Source organism: Pseudogymnoascus destructans, assembly GCF_001641265.1.
Source record: "Pseudogymnoascus destructans isolate 20631-21 unplaced genomic scaffold scaffold_12, whole genome shotgun sequence".
Taxonomy (NCBI): Eukaryota; Fungi; Ascomycota; class Leotiomycetes; order Thelebolales; family Thelebolaceae; genus Pseudogymnoascus; species Pseudogymnoascus destructans.
In genome coordinates, this window is record NW_020167531.1 from 132,677 (window position 1) to 149,180 (window position 16,504).

General features: G+C 50.1%; 3 protein-coding genes across 3 annotated transcripts; 1 reads left to right on the forward strand and 2 right to left on the reverse strand.

Moving 5' to 3' along the window:
• VC83_06364 (uncharacterized protein) lies at positions 1-4,360 on the forward strand (the record flags this gene model as incomplete). The annotated part of the gene is made up of 6 exons (XM_024469965.1): positions 1-1,318; positions 1,377-1,421; positions 1,487-2,122; positions 2,173-2,517; positions 2,569-3,937; positions 4,036-4,360. Exons 1-6 carry the CDS (start codon positions 1,090-1,092, stop codon positions 4,358-4,360), a joined length of 2,949 nt encoding a protein of 982 aa, XP_024323687.1. The 5' UTR covers positions 1-1,089.
• Positions 4,361-7,717: 3,357 nt separating this feature from the next.
• On the reverse strand, positions 7,718-8,982 carry VC83_06365 (uncharacterized protein; the record flags this gene model as incomplete). Its single annotated transcript, XM_024469966.1, has 2 exons — positions 7,718-8,777; positions 8,853-8,982. The coding sequence occupies 2 exons, from the start codon at positions 8,980-8,982 to the stop codon at positions 7,828-7,830; spliced, it is 1,080 nt and encodes a 359-aa protein (XP_024323688.1). The 3' UTR covers positions 7,718-7,827.
• Positions 8,983-9,712: 730 nt separating this feature from the next.
• Positions 9,713-11,467, reverse strand: VC83_06366 (uncharacterized protein). The gene is made up of 3 exons (XM_024469967.1): positions 11,144-11,467; positions 10,930-11,091; positions 9,713-10,879 (listed from the first exon to the last, which is right to left on the reverse strand). Exons 1-3 carry the CDS (start codon positions 11,169-11,171, stop codon positions 9,834-9,836), a joined length of 1,236 nt encoding a protein of 411 aa, XP_024323685.1. The 5' UTR covers positions 11,172-11,467; the 3' UTR covers positions 9,713-9,833.
• Between the last annotated feature and the right edge of the window lie 5,037 nt (positions 11,468-16,504).

Sequence of the window (16,504 nt, forward strand, 5' to 3'; positions counted from 1 at the left end):
CTCTATCCTTCCTCTACCTCTCTCCTTACCTTCCTTACCTCAACTTCCTCAATTGATCCTTTGTACTTTGTACTCAACCCGGTACTCTCTTCCCCGAATCCCTCAATCCCTCAATCCCTCAATCCCCCAATCCCTCAATCCCTCTTCCCTTGATGCTACTGCCCCACGCTGATATCGATCCCCTCCTCGAACCATCTTTTATCCAGAAGAAGGGAGAGAAGAGTTGCCACACTCGCCCAATATTACCACTACCAGCCCGCACCCACGCCCTGATCCTCTCTCCTTGCCTCCCTGCCGCCCCAAGATCCAAAGGCCGACCCGTCTCGTCTGCGCCCGAGGACCCCGAGGACGCCCTCCTTCTTGGGACTGGATCTGCTTCGAGACGCAAGAGACGGGATACAGACTCGCACAGACAAAGCTGACAGGCAGAACAAACCAACCCAAGACGAGAGAGAGAACGAGAGAGGAAGACCATATTCCTCCATTCACTGCTAGGGAATCAGCTCATACATACATAGCCATTGAAGAAAAAAAAACGTACTACTGTACGAAGAGTACCAGTATAAGTACATGTGAAATATACATCGGCCGCAAATCTGCCTACCGCACGCAACTTTCCGTCCACCCGCCATCGAAACCCCCAGTATCTCGCAAAGCCAAAAACCAAACTCTGATCACTCTTACTCTATAACTACCCTTCGTTCAACAACAATCATCGTCACCCTTTAATTCGACCAGAGAGGGCATGTATGAGGTATGAGCAGCTGTCCCAAGGGTCCCACCAAGCCAGAGCTGTTAAGAGCGGGTTCGCGCGAGCTAGCCCCGTCAATCACTCTCCCGGCGGGCCCCCTGCTACAACCTCGCGAACAAGGAAAATCCACCGCCTGCCTCGCGCCCACCGGCCCACCGACAAATACTCGACGTCTGATATACCCGGCACAATCCTAGGCGGAGACCTGCGTGGAACGGCCACCTCCTTGCGCTGCCCTGCCTCGCAGCGACACTCCTCGAAACACATCCCACACACCCAGCACCACCACCACACGCGTCCCTGTGCTGTGGGCGAGCCTCGCTGCCACCGTCCTGTTCATGATAGACTCGCTTGTCGACGACGGCGCTCTCTTCCTCGACGGCAGCGACGCTTTCCAGACGCCGCTGGAGCCCTACCATACCGCCTACTCGTCCTCGCCGCCGCTGGTCCAACCCCGCTCGATGTCGGGCGACCCAGCGGGTGTGCGGCGCCTGCTTCCTCAGAGCTCGCAGCCGCAGACCTTTACCTTTGCGCCGAACAACGTTGCTCCGCGCGAGGCGCAGAAGAGTAAGCCGCCGGGAGATGGGCACTTGTCGACGAGCGAATTGCTAACGGTATCAAGTAGATTATGTCTTCGTGGACGAACACAATCGCCATAAGCGGCTGAAGGGTTAGTCTGAACCATTGGTGGCCGTTTTTGGCCCGGGAACATGTTACTGATATATGTCGTGCCAGTGATGCGAGCCTGCGAAGGATGCCGACGACGCAAAATCAAGTGCGATGCCGCCACGACGAACACCTGGCCCTGCTCGGCCTGTATACGCCTCAAGTTGCACTGCATCCCGCCGACGGCCAACTACGACGGCGGCCAGAGCCACGGCTTCGAGCCCGAGAAGGGAGAGTATGAGAGCGGCAGCGGCGACGAGGATTACACCTCGTTGGAGCAACACATGCAGGCGATCGACAAGAACGGACAGCCGCAGGGCTATGCGCAGCAGATCTCATATTCGGCTCAGAATAATGGATATCAGCAGCCAATGGCTTATCCCCAGCAAAACTTATGTCAGCAGCAACAGCAGATGCAATATGCCGCTGCGATGAACCCGCCGGCTCTGATGGATAACAATTACCCGCCGCAGCCGACTTTTACGTCTATGCCGCCAGCAATCCAGCAGCAGCCGTTACAGCAGCCGTTACAGCAGCCTTTGCAGCAGACTATACAGCAACCTCTGCAACACCAACCCCAACGGCAGATATCACTATCGCAGCTGTCGCAAACCCACTCTCCGGAAATGTACCAGACTGATCCCTACGGCACGCAAGACCTTGCCGAGTATCTAGGAGCTCTGAAGATGGATGAGTCGGGAACTGGTTAGTTGATTAGTTCTTTGAGATACGAAGGGCGCTAACCGTAATTACAGCACCGTACTTGAGTAACAGGAAAAAGGAGTCCGCGGCGGTTGAGGAAGCTGTGTTTGAGGATCCGGATAATTTTGCTATTACACAAATAACTGCAGGGCCAGGTTCGAAGATACGGATACCCCCTGAGCTAATGCCCGACGAGGAAACGGCGCTGCACTACTTTGATATTTACTTCAACAACATACACCCTTACGTTCCGGTGCTGAACAAAACTTTGTTTTACCACCAGTGGCATAGTGATAGGGAAGCTATCTCGCCGCTGATTCTGGAGGCTATGTTTGCGCATGCGGGGAAACTTGCGGATGAGCCGTCGCAGGGGCAGCAGTGGCTCGCATTAGCAACGCGTGAGTTTTGCAGTCCCGTGAGGAGTCCGAAATTATGCTAATCGAATACAGGGCATGCTACTGCGTTTATGGATGACCCCCGATTAAGTACGCTCCAGGCCATGCTTATCATATTAAAGGCACGGGAAGCTGTACCAAAACGAGGCTACTACTACCGATCGTGGATGACGGTTGTGCAATGCGTTACTATGGCGCGGGATATGGGACTTGACGAACATTACGAGGACCACAAGGCAGGGAGGCCGTGTGGGAATACTAATACTGAATGCGCTATTAAGACACGGATATGGCTCGTCATCTTCGTTGTCGAGCTGATGGTTGGCTCGCCGCAGGGCAGGACGCACTTGCTTTCCGTGGATGCGGATACCGTCGATTTTAGCATCCCGAAACCGATGCCGGGGGCTGACGACTCGGATTACCACATCCAACGGCAGTTCACATACTTTGCGAGATGCGTCGGACATATAAGGAACGTGGCCGTCGTGTACAGCAAGCTGAAGAAGAAGAAGGTGGAGGTGGGCATGGACCCGAAGTTCCTCCAGCTCAACCCCTCATTCGACAAATGGATGGTCGAACTCCCGCAAGATCTCCAGGTCACCTTCCCACCCGACGGATCCCCGCCCTGGCTCCCAACGCACTTCCTAGGGAACATACACATCCAATTCTGCCTCGGCGTAGTTATGCTCCATCGCCCGCAACTAGCGAGTCTCGATCCCAGCAACCCGGACGGAAAATGGAAGCGCCACATGCTGATCGCCTACACGAACGCGAAGCTGCTCTGCCGTCTCCAGGAATCCGTCCTGGACTCCTTCGGCATGGATGGACTTCTCTGCATGGTCCGCGGCGTCAACTACATCGTCTACAGTATCCTCACCTGCACCGTTCTCCACCTCGTCGCTCTCACATCCCCAGACCCGGACCTCAATAAGGACGCGCGCGAGTACTTCACCCGCCACATGCAACTCCTCGAGCGCTGCACGAACGCCTGCCCAATGCCAGATATGCAGCAACAAATCGACGCCCTCCGCGAGGCCTTCTCAGCCGACACCCGCAAGCCCTTTGATCTCAAGCCCAGCTTCCCCTACGGCAGCCCCACCTCGAGCAACCAGAGTTCACCCCCCACCCTACAATACCAGCAATCCACCCTATCACCAACGTCCTCAGTCGACCACCTCCCGCATCAGAGCCTGAATCAGCACGCGAGCCAGCACCATGTCACGTACACCGGCCCGCCGGAGCAGAGTCCGGTGTCTGCGGGAGGGATGAAGGTGGAGGGCGCGGGGGCGGTGCAGGGGCTAGTTATGATGGCCGGGGGGGGGATGACGGAGCAGCAGGGGATGCAGCAGGGGATGCAGCAGGGGATGCAGACGGCGATGACGATGGCGGATCCGTCGGCGTGGAATCCGGCGAGGATTTTTGAGTGCGTATTTTCTTTGTCTATTTCTCTAGTTCCCCCTTTCCCCTTTCGTCCTTTTCTACTTTGGTCGGCTGTGAATGCAACATGCTAATACCCCACAGCCAATGGAACACCACCTTTGAAACCCCCACCGCGGCATCCATGTCCGTCGGACCCCCACAACAGGGGATGCGCCATATGTCCAACGCCGGCGCCGAACTCAGCGCCCATCCCGACATGATGGGTATTCCCCTGCTTCCGCTGCCGCCGATGGGATCAGCAGCAGCGCAGCAGCATCTCCTGGCCCAACAGCAGTTCGTGGCGCCGCCGGCGGCGGCGTTTGTCAGCCCGAGTATGTGGCAGGAGAGCGTGGCGAGTGTGTATGAGGGGGGCTTGAAGAGGGGGTGGGCTTTTGATGGGGGGATGGAGGGGGGGAAGGGGAGGTAGGATACTAGACTTTTACCGCCTGTGGGTGGGTAGGGGTTACCTGGTTTTAGTTAGGGGGGAGGGGGGTTTGTATATATTCTGGACGGGGTACGACGGGGGTTAGAGAGGGGTATGGGCGGATACACACTGACTTGTAATTGGGTTGGTACGCAATGGGTTTAGAGATGAAGTTGAGAGGCTACGACCGTGATGAGCTGGGATGAAAGCGGGATCACCTTTACGACGGGGCAACATGAGGGATGAAGATGCACGAGGGATACCAGAGACGAACGACTTGGTTTGCTTGGATTTGAGTCAACCAACTACTCCAACGATCTAATAAATTCAACACCAAATGAACAGGGTGGGGGGGGACATTTTTTATACAGATTTTTACGGACGGACGGATATATACCAGCCTATTTAATGCAGGGAGGAGGGGGCAAAAAAGGGAGGTTTTTGGATTTTGTTTTGTTTTGGGGTGGGAGTTGGAGACGTGGGTTGAAGGAGTGATATAATGGGCTGGCTCTCGGAGATGGGAGATGGGGGGTTGTATATAGCTGAATGCGAATGAGATGGAATGGAATGGGGAGACGGGCCCCGGGGGGGGGGGGGGGGAGGGCCCCCGGGGGGGGGGGGGAGAGGGCATTATTTTAGCTCTGCTGTGCGCGCGGAGGAGGAATATCATGTATTTTTTCCAACTTTGACTGAGGCCCCAGGTTTGATTCGAGAGGGGGCGAGGGTTCAGATGTGTTATGTGTGAACACATCCAAACACCCCATATTCGGATGTACTGTACGTATGCATGTATGTATGTGCTGAACAACTCAAATCGGCTCTTACTCAAGGACAAAGCCTAAAACGCCACAGCGAGCCTAAATGGAGGCTAGTCGCGGTGGTGCTTTTTGAAAAAGGATGCGTTGCACGAGACGCCCAACAACGAGCCGGTGAGTGAGTTCTCTTCTATTATGTTGCTATTCGTTCTCTGTCACCGGCCTCTTGCTGTTGCCGTCCCTGCTGTCACTGCGGATTGTTTTTCTTGTCGTTGATATCACTGCTGTCTGTCTGTCTGTTTGTCTGTGGTCTCTGTCACCGTACACTTTCTTCCTTGGAGCATACTTTTGAGGAATTTGTTCTAAAATTGAAACCTGAAAGTTGACGGTTGAGGAGTGGAATAACAAAGGAGCAGAACGCCTCTAGTAGTTAGGGGTGCGTGAAGCTACAGAGGAAAGGAAGCTCTAAGGTGAGAGGAACCCCTCCTATATCTTTGAGTTAGACATCATACGGTGATAAATATGCATCCGTGTGACAATTGGGGCACGCAGCTCCAAGAACCCCATCCAGATCCTCATGATCTCACACAATCTCAGGAATTCCCCATTGCCAACGGCGGACTTTTAGTTCGTCGGAATTATTACTATGCGATGCTATTGCGATGCTCTGGTTGGGCCAGGAGTTATAGTTATGTAGTATATTAGACCCAGGGCAAATTACACAGTCCCGACCTACTCCAAACCCAGCACCCATCACTTCACATCCCCGCACGGGTTCTAAACTGAGAATACTGCCATGCCAACGCCCTTTAGGTTTCTATTGCGTATACGCACAGGGGCTACAATAATGCTGCCTGTGGTCCGGAAATCACGCGCTTTGCGTCCTCGCAAAGGTCTCATAAACTTGTAGTATAAATATATATATATTCTAATTCATCGTATCATCATACGCCTAAAATGAGCTATTACCTGGGGGGTTATATAAAACCTAAGCATCAGCACGGGACTCTGGTACGTGAGGCCAGGCTGCAAGCCGTGCCAACCCCATACCACATGAATATTACCCCTCCCAGCAAACCTCATTACATCCTCCCAATCCCCGTCACGGTGCCAGATCATCAGCAACGTCTGGTTCCGGAAGTAGATTGAATCAGTCCCCACATCGACATACACCTTCTTCTCGGCAGCCGCATAGGCTCCCATGCTTAGTGTTCACCGGTGCTGTGTCAGCAGCCGCGAGAGGTGGCACGCATGCAGGACCGCTGGGATCGGGGCGCTGGAGGTGATCTCGGTTCGCGGCAGGACTGCTGGAATGGGCAGTGGGATGTAGGGAAGAGGCGTGTGGTGGAGGATTATTTCACGGCCGTGGATGGCGTGGATGGCGTGTCGCCAGATCATCATCTGGATCTCGGCGGGGAGGTGGCGGAAGCTGGGGAAGGAGGTTAGCTGTGTGGAAGGCATGGTTGAGGGGGGGAGATGGGATGGGTGTATCTCTAGAGGGGGGCTGGAGAAGCTGCGAGAGGTTTTGGTGATGTTTCTTCTTTTGGATTGTCTTGCGATTGTGTCGGAAAGTGTGTTTCTGTGTTTCTGGTTAGGGGAAGGGATGGGAGGGAGGTTCATGGCGTCTTATATAGACCCGGTCATATTGTTACTGTGGCGCGGATATGAGATGAAACTGGGAAGAGGGGGTTGTTCGTTGAAATCATTCGTCTGTTGTGGACGAACCAGCCTCGGTCTTTGTCTAGAGCGGAGTTAATGTTTATTCTTCTAGATTAATGTACAGTTGCATTGTCTGTAGTGAATGGGAAAATGAGAAAATGAGCATAACATTACCTTGTTCTTGGGCATCCTTTGTTAAAGAATCACTGCTCCGTATGAATATATGAAAACGGCTCTCCAAAACACCTCGAGATTCCGAGGCCCAAAACAGTCTTGGTGGTCTTTCATGCTTTTCCCCGTTCCTTGCTGCTTTCTTCCACTCATCATAAAGACTTATTTCACGTATGCCGTCATTCTCACCGCTACGTGCTGTTGTCACCGCTCTCCTTTTGCTATCGACAAAAGGACCTGCGAGAGGATATCTATAAGGCAAGGAAGGCGGAAGGTGGGGGTGGTGGGGTCGCTCATCTGTGGCTGCGTTGAATAAAACTGGGAGGTATGTTTGAGGAGACATTGAGGATGGTGGCAGTGGGTAGCATTGTATTGTCGTTGTCTGGTGTTGCTGTCGTGTGTTTCTCATCGTTATATGTTGTTGTTACTACTTTATTTTTGCTGTCGACAACCCCCGCTGCTGCTGTCGGTCTGGGTGTAGTCATGGATTGGGTTGAACTGCACGTAAGTTAGCTTAGGTTGGGTGAAGATGGAGGCTTGCATTGCCTCGAAGAGGACCCTACAGAAAACGAGTGGGGCAGCTTCGACGGTGTCCAAAGTATCCTTTGGTTTGGAAAGATTTGAGAGAAGGCATGATTGTGATCCGACGATACGCCACATCCACACGACTATTCTAGAGGCTCTAATCCTGTTATAGAATAGATGACTCTTTGTCAGTGGGCCGCTTCTTGTCTCTAGCATGTTAATACACCGCTCCCTATAAATATCAAAATGCCATGGGTATAATATCATTTCATTTAACATATTGTATAATACCAATCTCATCCGGTGGTTTCAAACAACCCGACTTCCCCAATCACACCGCCTCCTTACCACCACATCCAGCTAAGACCTATCCCTCCACTCCTCCCCCCCAACCGGCGTAGCTTTCGGCGCCCCAGCCACCTCCACATCACTGTCATCCTCATCATGCAAAATCCTCGCCAACTCGTCCGGATCCCTCATCCTCGCATCCGTCGCAATCGGGCTCCCCTCCCCCCTCTCCGCCGCCAAAACCTCATCATCAGCACTAACACTGATTCCCCTCCTCCCCCAACCCCCCGCTCGTCCCCTCGACCCCTCCCTCCTGGACACATTCTGCTCATACTCTGCATCATCACCCCCTAGCGCTGGCCTTGCTTCCTCGTCATTCTCCTCGCTGTCACGGCCGCGTCGAAGGACTCGCCGTAACATCCAGCTCCTGCTGAGATCATCGGCGTCTACGATTCCGCCACTGCGAAGCTTCACGCGTTGGCGTGAGTAGTACACCCATGCGAAGTCAACGTATAGTAGTGTTTGTATAATGCCAAAGATAACCGCCACAGCCTCTGGCTTAACGGGGTCCGCAGAGGCGTACCGCTCGATCCAGTTACAGATATACAGCGCGCGATACGCGCCCAACGCGAGGAGGTAATACGAGTCTATAACCGTCGGCACTGTAGTCTGGCGCAAGAGAAGCAGCTGCGGCAAAACGCACACACTCTCGAGGATAAGGGAGAAGTTGATGACGATATGAGAGAATCGCGGACCCCACGCCTTCTCAGCGATCATGGTGATAAAGGGGGCGAGGACGAAAGCGCCGAGGAGACTGTATGCGCCGAGGCGGTAGGAGACTTCGCGCTCGCGGGTGCGGGCGAAAATTCGGGTCATGAGGAAGAGGATGTAGAGCGAGGAGACGATGTAGAAGATTTTGAAGATGAAGTTCCAGTAGTTGTCGCGCGGGTTCTTCCAGAAGAGGTCGATGTAGCGGGTGCAGAAGACGAGGGCGTAGAGGGCTTGGGAGATGACGGAGACGCCTGGGGGGTTGTTAGAGCCTGTTCTATAGAGACGCGGAGGGGGGTGAGAGGGAGAGGGGGAGTGGGGGGGCAGACCTTCAGAGCTCTTGTTGCGGTGGATGGCGAAGATGAGAATGCATTTCGACAGGGAGTGCGTGAGGTCGGCTAGGATCCGCCATATATTCATATAATAGAGCGCCTCGAAGCCATTGATAGCGATAACCATGGCTGCTTCCGACGCTCACGGCGTGAGTGAAGCTCTCGGTATGCTTGAGGTATGGGATGGTATGTCGTGCTTTTGATTAAGTTACGACTGTGGCGAGGCTGGAACGCCTATGACATCGCAAGGCTGAGTAACGACGATCCGGGGTAGCTCGGCAGGAGCTTGATGCGACGATGGAATGTTGGTGATGCCGCGGGGATGTGAGTATATGGACGATTGGCTCAGCTGGTGTTGAGTTGGAGCTGGAAGCTGGACAGAGACATGCGTTGTGTTCTGAGACAATTGGGATGTGCTACGAAGTGCTGCCTTGGACCCAAAGTGTAGTCGAGTACGATGGGCCAGGGGGTGGCACGTACTAAAGTCGCGGGTGGGTTACGCGTTAACTTATCGTCAATAGTGCGTACGCTATAAATACATTAGTGGTCGACAACGGCGACTGACTTTATAGGTAGATAAAGCTGATAATTACAATCATATTTGGCTTACAAGAAGGGAAATTATGTGATTAGCATCAACTTTTACGCTTTATTGGGTGGTAGACAGGTCCTCAGGAACACAGTCCAGATACAGGAGATCGGACAGAGGACGGCCCCGTTGAAGAAGATTGAGAGAAATACGAGTAGAACCCAAATAGGCTGGCTGTGTAAGGTCTAAATACACTCGTCTCATCCCAAGGGCGATGGATACCGTGCTCTGAATCACTTTAGATAATAGTTCACGCCTCATCTGCACATATCCGAATGAGATAAAACCAGCATATCTGTTCATTGAATACCATTTAAAGCCAGATCTATACTATTCCAAATATGCATACAAAAAATCCCACGCTGTCTATACAAAGGGAGGATACATAATCATGCAAACGCACCTACCATCGCCATCAACGTAGCTCCCAAAATCACCGCCGTAAAAGCCTGAACCCTCTTCTTCCCTTGTAGTACACCATAACTCCCCTCACTGAGGAAGTCCTCCGCAAGTAACTGCACCAACCCCGCGAACAACAGCAACCCGCTGCTAACCGCATTCATCACCCCCACCATGAGAAGCCCGGCCTGGCTCTTGGGATCATAAAGCGTATGAACGGCCAGACCAATAGCCTGTCCGATCGGCGTCGTAAGGCCGTAGGCGAGAACCATTAACCAGGGCTTCAAGGAGCCCTTGGGAAATTTAATGGCGGCGATACGGGAACCTAATGCCATGCCCTCGAATGTCTGGTGGAAGGAGATGGCGATGAGGAAAACGACGAATGGGGGACCGGTCGCGACGGATACGGCCATGCCGATGAATACGGAGTGGAAGATGATTCCGGCTTCGAGGAGCATACACTGAACCATGAGTTTCTTTTGCAATCCCTCTGGACTAAGGATTTGAGCATGCGGCCGCGAGCCGGTACGACCGTTTGTCCCCGTCGCAGGATCTAGCTCGTCCAAATCGAGGTCCGAGCCTTCCGCATCTCCGCGGTAGTCTGACGTCGTCTTGTTGCCGTTTTCCTTTGGGCTCGGCTCACCACTCCACGACCCCGCGCCCATAAGGCCCACAGATGATTCTTCATACTCGCGATCCTGGTCCGCCTGTCCCGGTTCAGGGATGGCGGTAGTATCGGGCTCCCATGTTTCGAGGTGGGAATGGGTATGTGCGACGCCTCTTGTGCGGAGGAACATCTCGAGCCCGACGACGAGGAGGGCGGATATCATGGCTATTACGCCCGCCAGAGGCCGGTATCCGGTGTTGAAGAACCATGGGAGACAGGGGTCGGTGAGGGAGACGAATGCGGTGGGGAGGAGATGCACGAATGCGGTTGCAATCAACACTCCTGTGCCAAAGTGTTGCGAGTAGAATACGAGATCGTTTGGCCCTTTATGTTTATTCGCACATTGGGAGATGAGGGGGAAGCCACAGCCTGAGAGTAGTTAGCGATGCCCTGCACAGTTGTTTCGGGTGTAATCGTACCAGCAATGCTCAGGACGAGGATGAGAACTAAGGCTCCAACGTGGTGTGGTGTACTATAGTCCCCTCCTTGCGCAGAACCGCAAGCTGGCCGTTCGCCCTCCACTTGTCGTCGTGCCAGCTCGGCGAGCAAGACAGCCGTAGATTCCGTCGACCATAATGGCGCTGGGAAACGTGTTAGCAGTGGCTCGTCACCCTCATCCCACAAAGTCCTTACTTGTGCCTGCTAAATCATGCTCGATCATAGTTTACGATGAGCAAAACCTGTTGCCTAATAACATCGCTGGTGTCTTGGTGGTTGTGCTGCTGAATCCTTATTGTCAAATGGGTGGGCAGGTTCGTATGTGGTTTCTTGGGACTTTCTCAGCCTTGGTCGGCGAGGTTGGCAGCCCACGAACGGAACTATTAATTTGCCGGGTTACAATTCATGTACTTGTCTCCTCGACCCATACTGGGATGATATCCTGTGATAGGTACGACGAAATAACCGAAATAACCCCTAAAAATATCAAGTTTTACTTTTAGGAACTCATTACGTATACAATATTTTATTGTCTAATTCAGATGATGTAGCGGCCTGAGCAGAGCAATGATAGCGCTTCCTCCCCCGACAAATCAGTACGGCGGGAACACATGACCTACCTACTCAACACGGTGACACAATACACGGGGAAGCCATTGGGGTCATCGAGGCTTGCAGTTAACGGGAAGTATTTAGGGCTATAGCGGCTAATGCTGAGTTGGAACATGCGCATGGCTGACGGCGCCACTCATCCGTTGTCGTACTCGGAAATGTACATAATCTACCCACGAAAATTGTTACCTCCATTTACTGCAATACACCGCTCTAACTTATCCCTGAACGACGCACATAGTTGAGCAGTTTTCCCATCCATTTTCCTCCCCCATTCTCCTCCCCCATTCTCCTCCCCCATTCTCCTCCCCCATTCTCCTCCCCCATTCTTCCTCAAGAAATACCCTTGCATGAGCTTTCTCAAGCTTACCTCCATTTAAAGGTATATATTCATCAACTCGATCTTTAAGATAATCAAAAGCATTCTCAATAGGATGTAAATCAGGAGAGTTTGGAGGCCAGAATCCTACTCTGTGAATTCCTTCTCTTTTCATATAATCTTCAAGTGAACGGTGTGCTTTCAAATGAAGACTAACATTGTCATCTACAAACCAGAGTCGTTTTTCTGGATGTAATGATTTGATTTTCCGAAAATAAGGAAAGAGAAGTGGGAGTAAAACCATTTCATGGTATAAAAACCAATCAATCCCACCCTTTGAAACTTCTTGGTTTTCTGAAACTCTTCCTCTATTCCAACTCTCCATGTCTCCAAATTCTTGTGATGGTCTTCGTGGCCGTTTCCATTTGCTTTTCCCTTCTTGGATATCTCTGTTTAAAGTCTCCATATATTCATATTCGAGAGTTCCAACTGTTCTTGCCCGTAAAAGTGTCATACTGACATTCGTTGCACTCAGTTTGCTATCAAACTCAAGATCAAGGGAGGCATTGAGCCTTCTGCGAGTGGTATCTCATGGTCATAAGGCTGGTGCTTTGGCAGAATTGATGCCTTTGCCTTGTCAAAAAGATGTTGGTAGTCTTGGTATGCTAAAGGCAAAATGACCTCCTGAGATGATTTCTCCAAATCTGAAGTAGCTGCTATCTCCAGGACAGGTTGGAAAGGTTTAACCCATATCAGAGATGATATATCGTCCATAGTTTGGTCAAAATCCTTGATCTGGGACAAGTTTGAGTCTTGGACCTGAATAGGGGTAACTGAGGCTTGAAGGGTTTTTTCAGTATTGAGCTCAGGATTTGAGCTAAACCCAAGCGATAAATGCTTCCAATTGATAGTTGGATCATGCCTTTGAAGCCATGGAAGACCTAGGATGACTGGGTACTTCATTGGTATAACATCTAAAGAGATGGTGTCTGAAAATGTTGATTTTCCTAGGGGAATCTCAAGTTTGAGTACTGGGGTGTTGCAGGTAATGGAACCTGAACTGATAGGAGTTCCATCAATGACTCGGAGCAACTCTGGAGTGCGTTTGGGAATTGTAGGTAACTGGTGTGTCAAGATGAGGTCTTGAGATATAAAGTTGCCTGTTGCCCCTGAGTCTATCATAGCCCTTGTAGATAACACCTGTTGTTTGAAATAGAGTTGAATAGGGATTAACAGGTGTGTGAAACTCTGAGAAAGCACCATCGACACATCTTTGTTGTCTAGGGGAGAAGTTGTAGTCTCAGTTGAAGTTGTGCCTGGTGGGGATTTTTCAAGTTTTTCAGGAATAGCAGCTGTGACTGTGTCTGAGGCTGCTATATGTTTTGAATCAGCACTCCCCCGTGCTGAATAGCACTCCTGAATTCTGTGCCCCCCTTTGCCACAGTATAAACAAAGGTTGTTGTCCATTCTGTGTTTTCTTTCTTGAGGAGTAAGTTTACCCCTTTTCAGTTTTTGAGGGCTTCTTGTAGGCTGAGGTGCTGGATTTGCTGTAGATCTCTTTATAGAGGCGTCTAAGTCCATAGGTTCAGGTGCTGAGTCCTTAGCAGTTGGTGTAGAGGTGTAATTGTTGAAATTTCTTGTTGGATGCCAGTCTTGGTTCTCCTCCTTTCTTCTTTCAAAAAGCCTATCATCAAGTCTGACAGCTTTCTCTATAAGCGTTTGAAGTGTTGTTGGGCGTTCTTCTTTGCTGAGTTCATCCTTAATAGAGCTCTTGAGCCCTTGGTAGTAAGTGAAGACTAAGGCTTCTTCATTCCAAGTCAAGTGAGAAGTGATTCTCCTAAATTCTGTTGTATACTGAGCAGCAGAGGTCTTTTGACATAGCTTCTGTAGCTCTCTTTCTGCTGTAGCAGTTTCGTTGATGTCTCCAAAGGTCCTGGTAAGTTCCTCTTGAAACTGGTCATAAGAGGTAATCAAAGGTGTAGTGGTATTTTGGTTGTTGCCACTAATCAAAGAAGTTGAATGCAGATCCACGGAGGTAGCTGGCAGCGAAATATATCTTCTGAATGTCTGAGGTGAACTGATGAGGCCTGAGGGTGAAGTAGATGTCCAGTTGCATAAGAAATCCCTTCAACTTCCTCCTGTCTCCATGGTATAAATCTGGTGTTTGCACTTTAGGAAGTGCACCTGGGGTACCCGACATAGCCAGAGGAGCTGTGGGAAGCTCTGTATGATGTGTCTGAGTTGAGGATTGTGTTGCTGAAGTGTTGGCTTGAAAGGTGTTTTCCAAATTCTCAAGTTTGTTTGCTATATTTTGTATAAAGGCAAACAGTTGTTGCATCTGCTGTTCAGCAGTAGTTGTAGGAGCTTGGTCATCCTCCATTGTAGTATCGAAGTGCTGCTATAGAAATAGTTGAAGCTGGAAGCAGACAAGGTGTAATGGTGGGTGCACCAGATGTGAGAATCTAGCCACCCAAGGAAGGGATGAATTTACTAAGACAACACACTGTCTTAGGAAAAAGAGCCAAAGGGTCGTAGCTTAGTGTCATACTGACATTCGTTGCACTCAGTTTGCTATCAAACTCAAGAGCAAACTTAGAAATCTCCTCCTCAAACCTACAAGTCACCATACATATCTTGGCTTATCACACCAACAACAGAAGCAATACTACTCAACGATTGCTGCAAACTCTTCTACTACATCTGTTTATGCTACATACATCACGGCATATCATTTGGACACTCATTGAACAAGTTATTAAGAAAATCTCCTCCTTAAGGGGGTGGGCCAATACTACCACATGGCATATCTCTACCAACTAGAGGCCTAGGAACATGAACGATAGCTCTAGAAGCTTCTACAACCCTCTATGATTCATTACACGTCATCGCTCCTTAGTTACCCACAAGATTGGTTAAGTTATGACATAATTTGTCTATAGGTACTCTGACCTTGGACCTCCTTTTCACTTCCTATAGGCTAGGAACCCAAGAGATGGTTCTATGGGATTCTCTTACGTTCACTACATGATTAGCAAGCTAGTTGTGGGTCGCACTTGATTTCTAATACATTTACCAAGCCTGGTTAGTCATGGAAAGTCATGGAAAATGAGAGAACTACACTCCTTTGGCATAAATAGGATTGCCCTTTCCTTAAGAAAGGGCAAGCAGGCAATACAGTAAATCGACTAGCACATACTTCTACGTCTTTTCCAAGCTTCCAAGCATTGATCTTGTTATTCTCTGTTCTTGAAAAGTCAGTGAGGTGCTAACCTCTGACTTACCCCTGAGTTCTCAGACTCAACATTTGTTGCAACTTGTCTAAACCACTTCACCACATCATACACCTGATTGCTGCGTTGTGGAATAGTCTAAGCTACAACCCTTTGGCTCTGTTTCCTAAGACAGTGTGTTGTCTTAGTAAATTCATCCCTTCCTTGGGTGGCTAGATTCTCATATCTGGTGCACCCACCATTACACTTAGACTATTCCACAACGCAGCAATCAGGTGTGTGATGTAGTGAAGTGGTTCAGACAAGTTGCAACAAATGTTGAGTCTGGGAACTCAGGGGTAAGTCAGAGGTTAACACCTCACTGACTTTTCAGAAACAAGGAGTAACAAGATGAATGCTTGGAAGCTTGGAAAAGATGTGGAAGTATGTGATAGTCGATTTACTGTATTGTCTGCTTGCCCTTTCTTAAGGAAAGGGCAATCCTATTTATGCTAAAGGAGTGTAGTTCTCTCATTTTCCAAGACTTTCCATGACTTACCAGGCTTGGTAACTGTAGTCGACGTAAGAGAATCCCATAGAACCATCTCTTAGGTTCGTAGCTTATAGGAAGTAAAAGGAGGTCCAAGGTCAGAGTACCCCTATAGACAAATTATGTCATAGACAAATTATGTCATAGACAAATTATGTCATAACGTAACCAATCTTGTGGGTAACTAAAGAGCGATGACATATAATGAATCATAGAGGTTCGTAGGAGCTTTTAGAGCTATCGTTCATGCTCCTAGGCCTCTTGTTGGTAGAGATATGTCATGTGGTAGTATGAGTGATGTCATGTAATGAATCATAGAGGGTTGTAGAGATATGCTATGTGGTAATATCGGCCCAGTAACTAAGGAGCGATGATGTGTAATGAATCATAGATGGTTGTAGCAATCGTTGAGTAGTATTGCTCTTGTTGTTGGTGTGATAAGCCAAAATATGTATAGTGACTTGTAGGTTTGAGGAGGAGATTTCCAAGTTTGCTCTTGAGTTTGATAGCAAACTGAGTGCAACGAATGTCAGTATGACAGTAGGGCAAGGTGATCTCCTTGCTCCAGCTAGGAGTCAGCGGGTACTCCTTTGGCCATACTAACTGGCTCTTTGCAGAGTCGAGTAGTATTTGGAAGCGGCTGAAAAGCTTCTTCCCAATTATCACATCTTGTGCTCCGAGGTCCAGGAGTACAAAAGGGCAGTTATATATCCAGCGTCCTTCGACTGTTAAGTGTAACCGAATATACTCCGATACGTGGCCTTGGATTTTGCGCTGAAATCCACGTATGGGTACAGAGTAGGGTAGTTTCCGTATGGGGCTCTGAAGCGCTTTCGACAGTCGTATTGCGAAAGGCTTGTTAATGA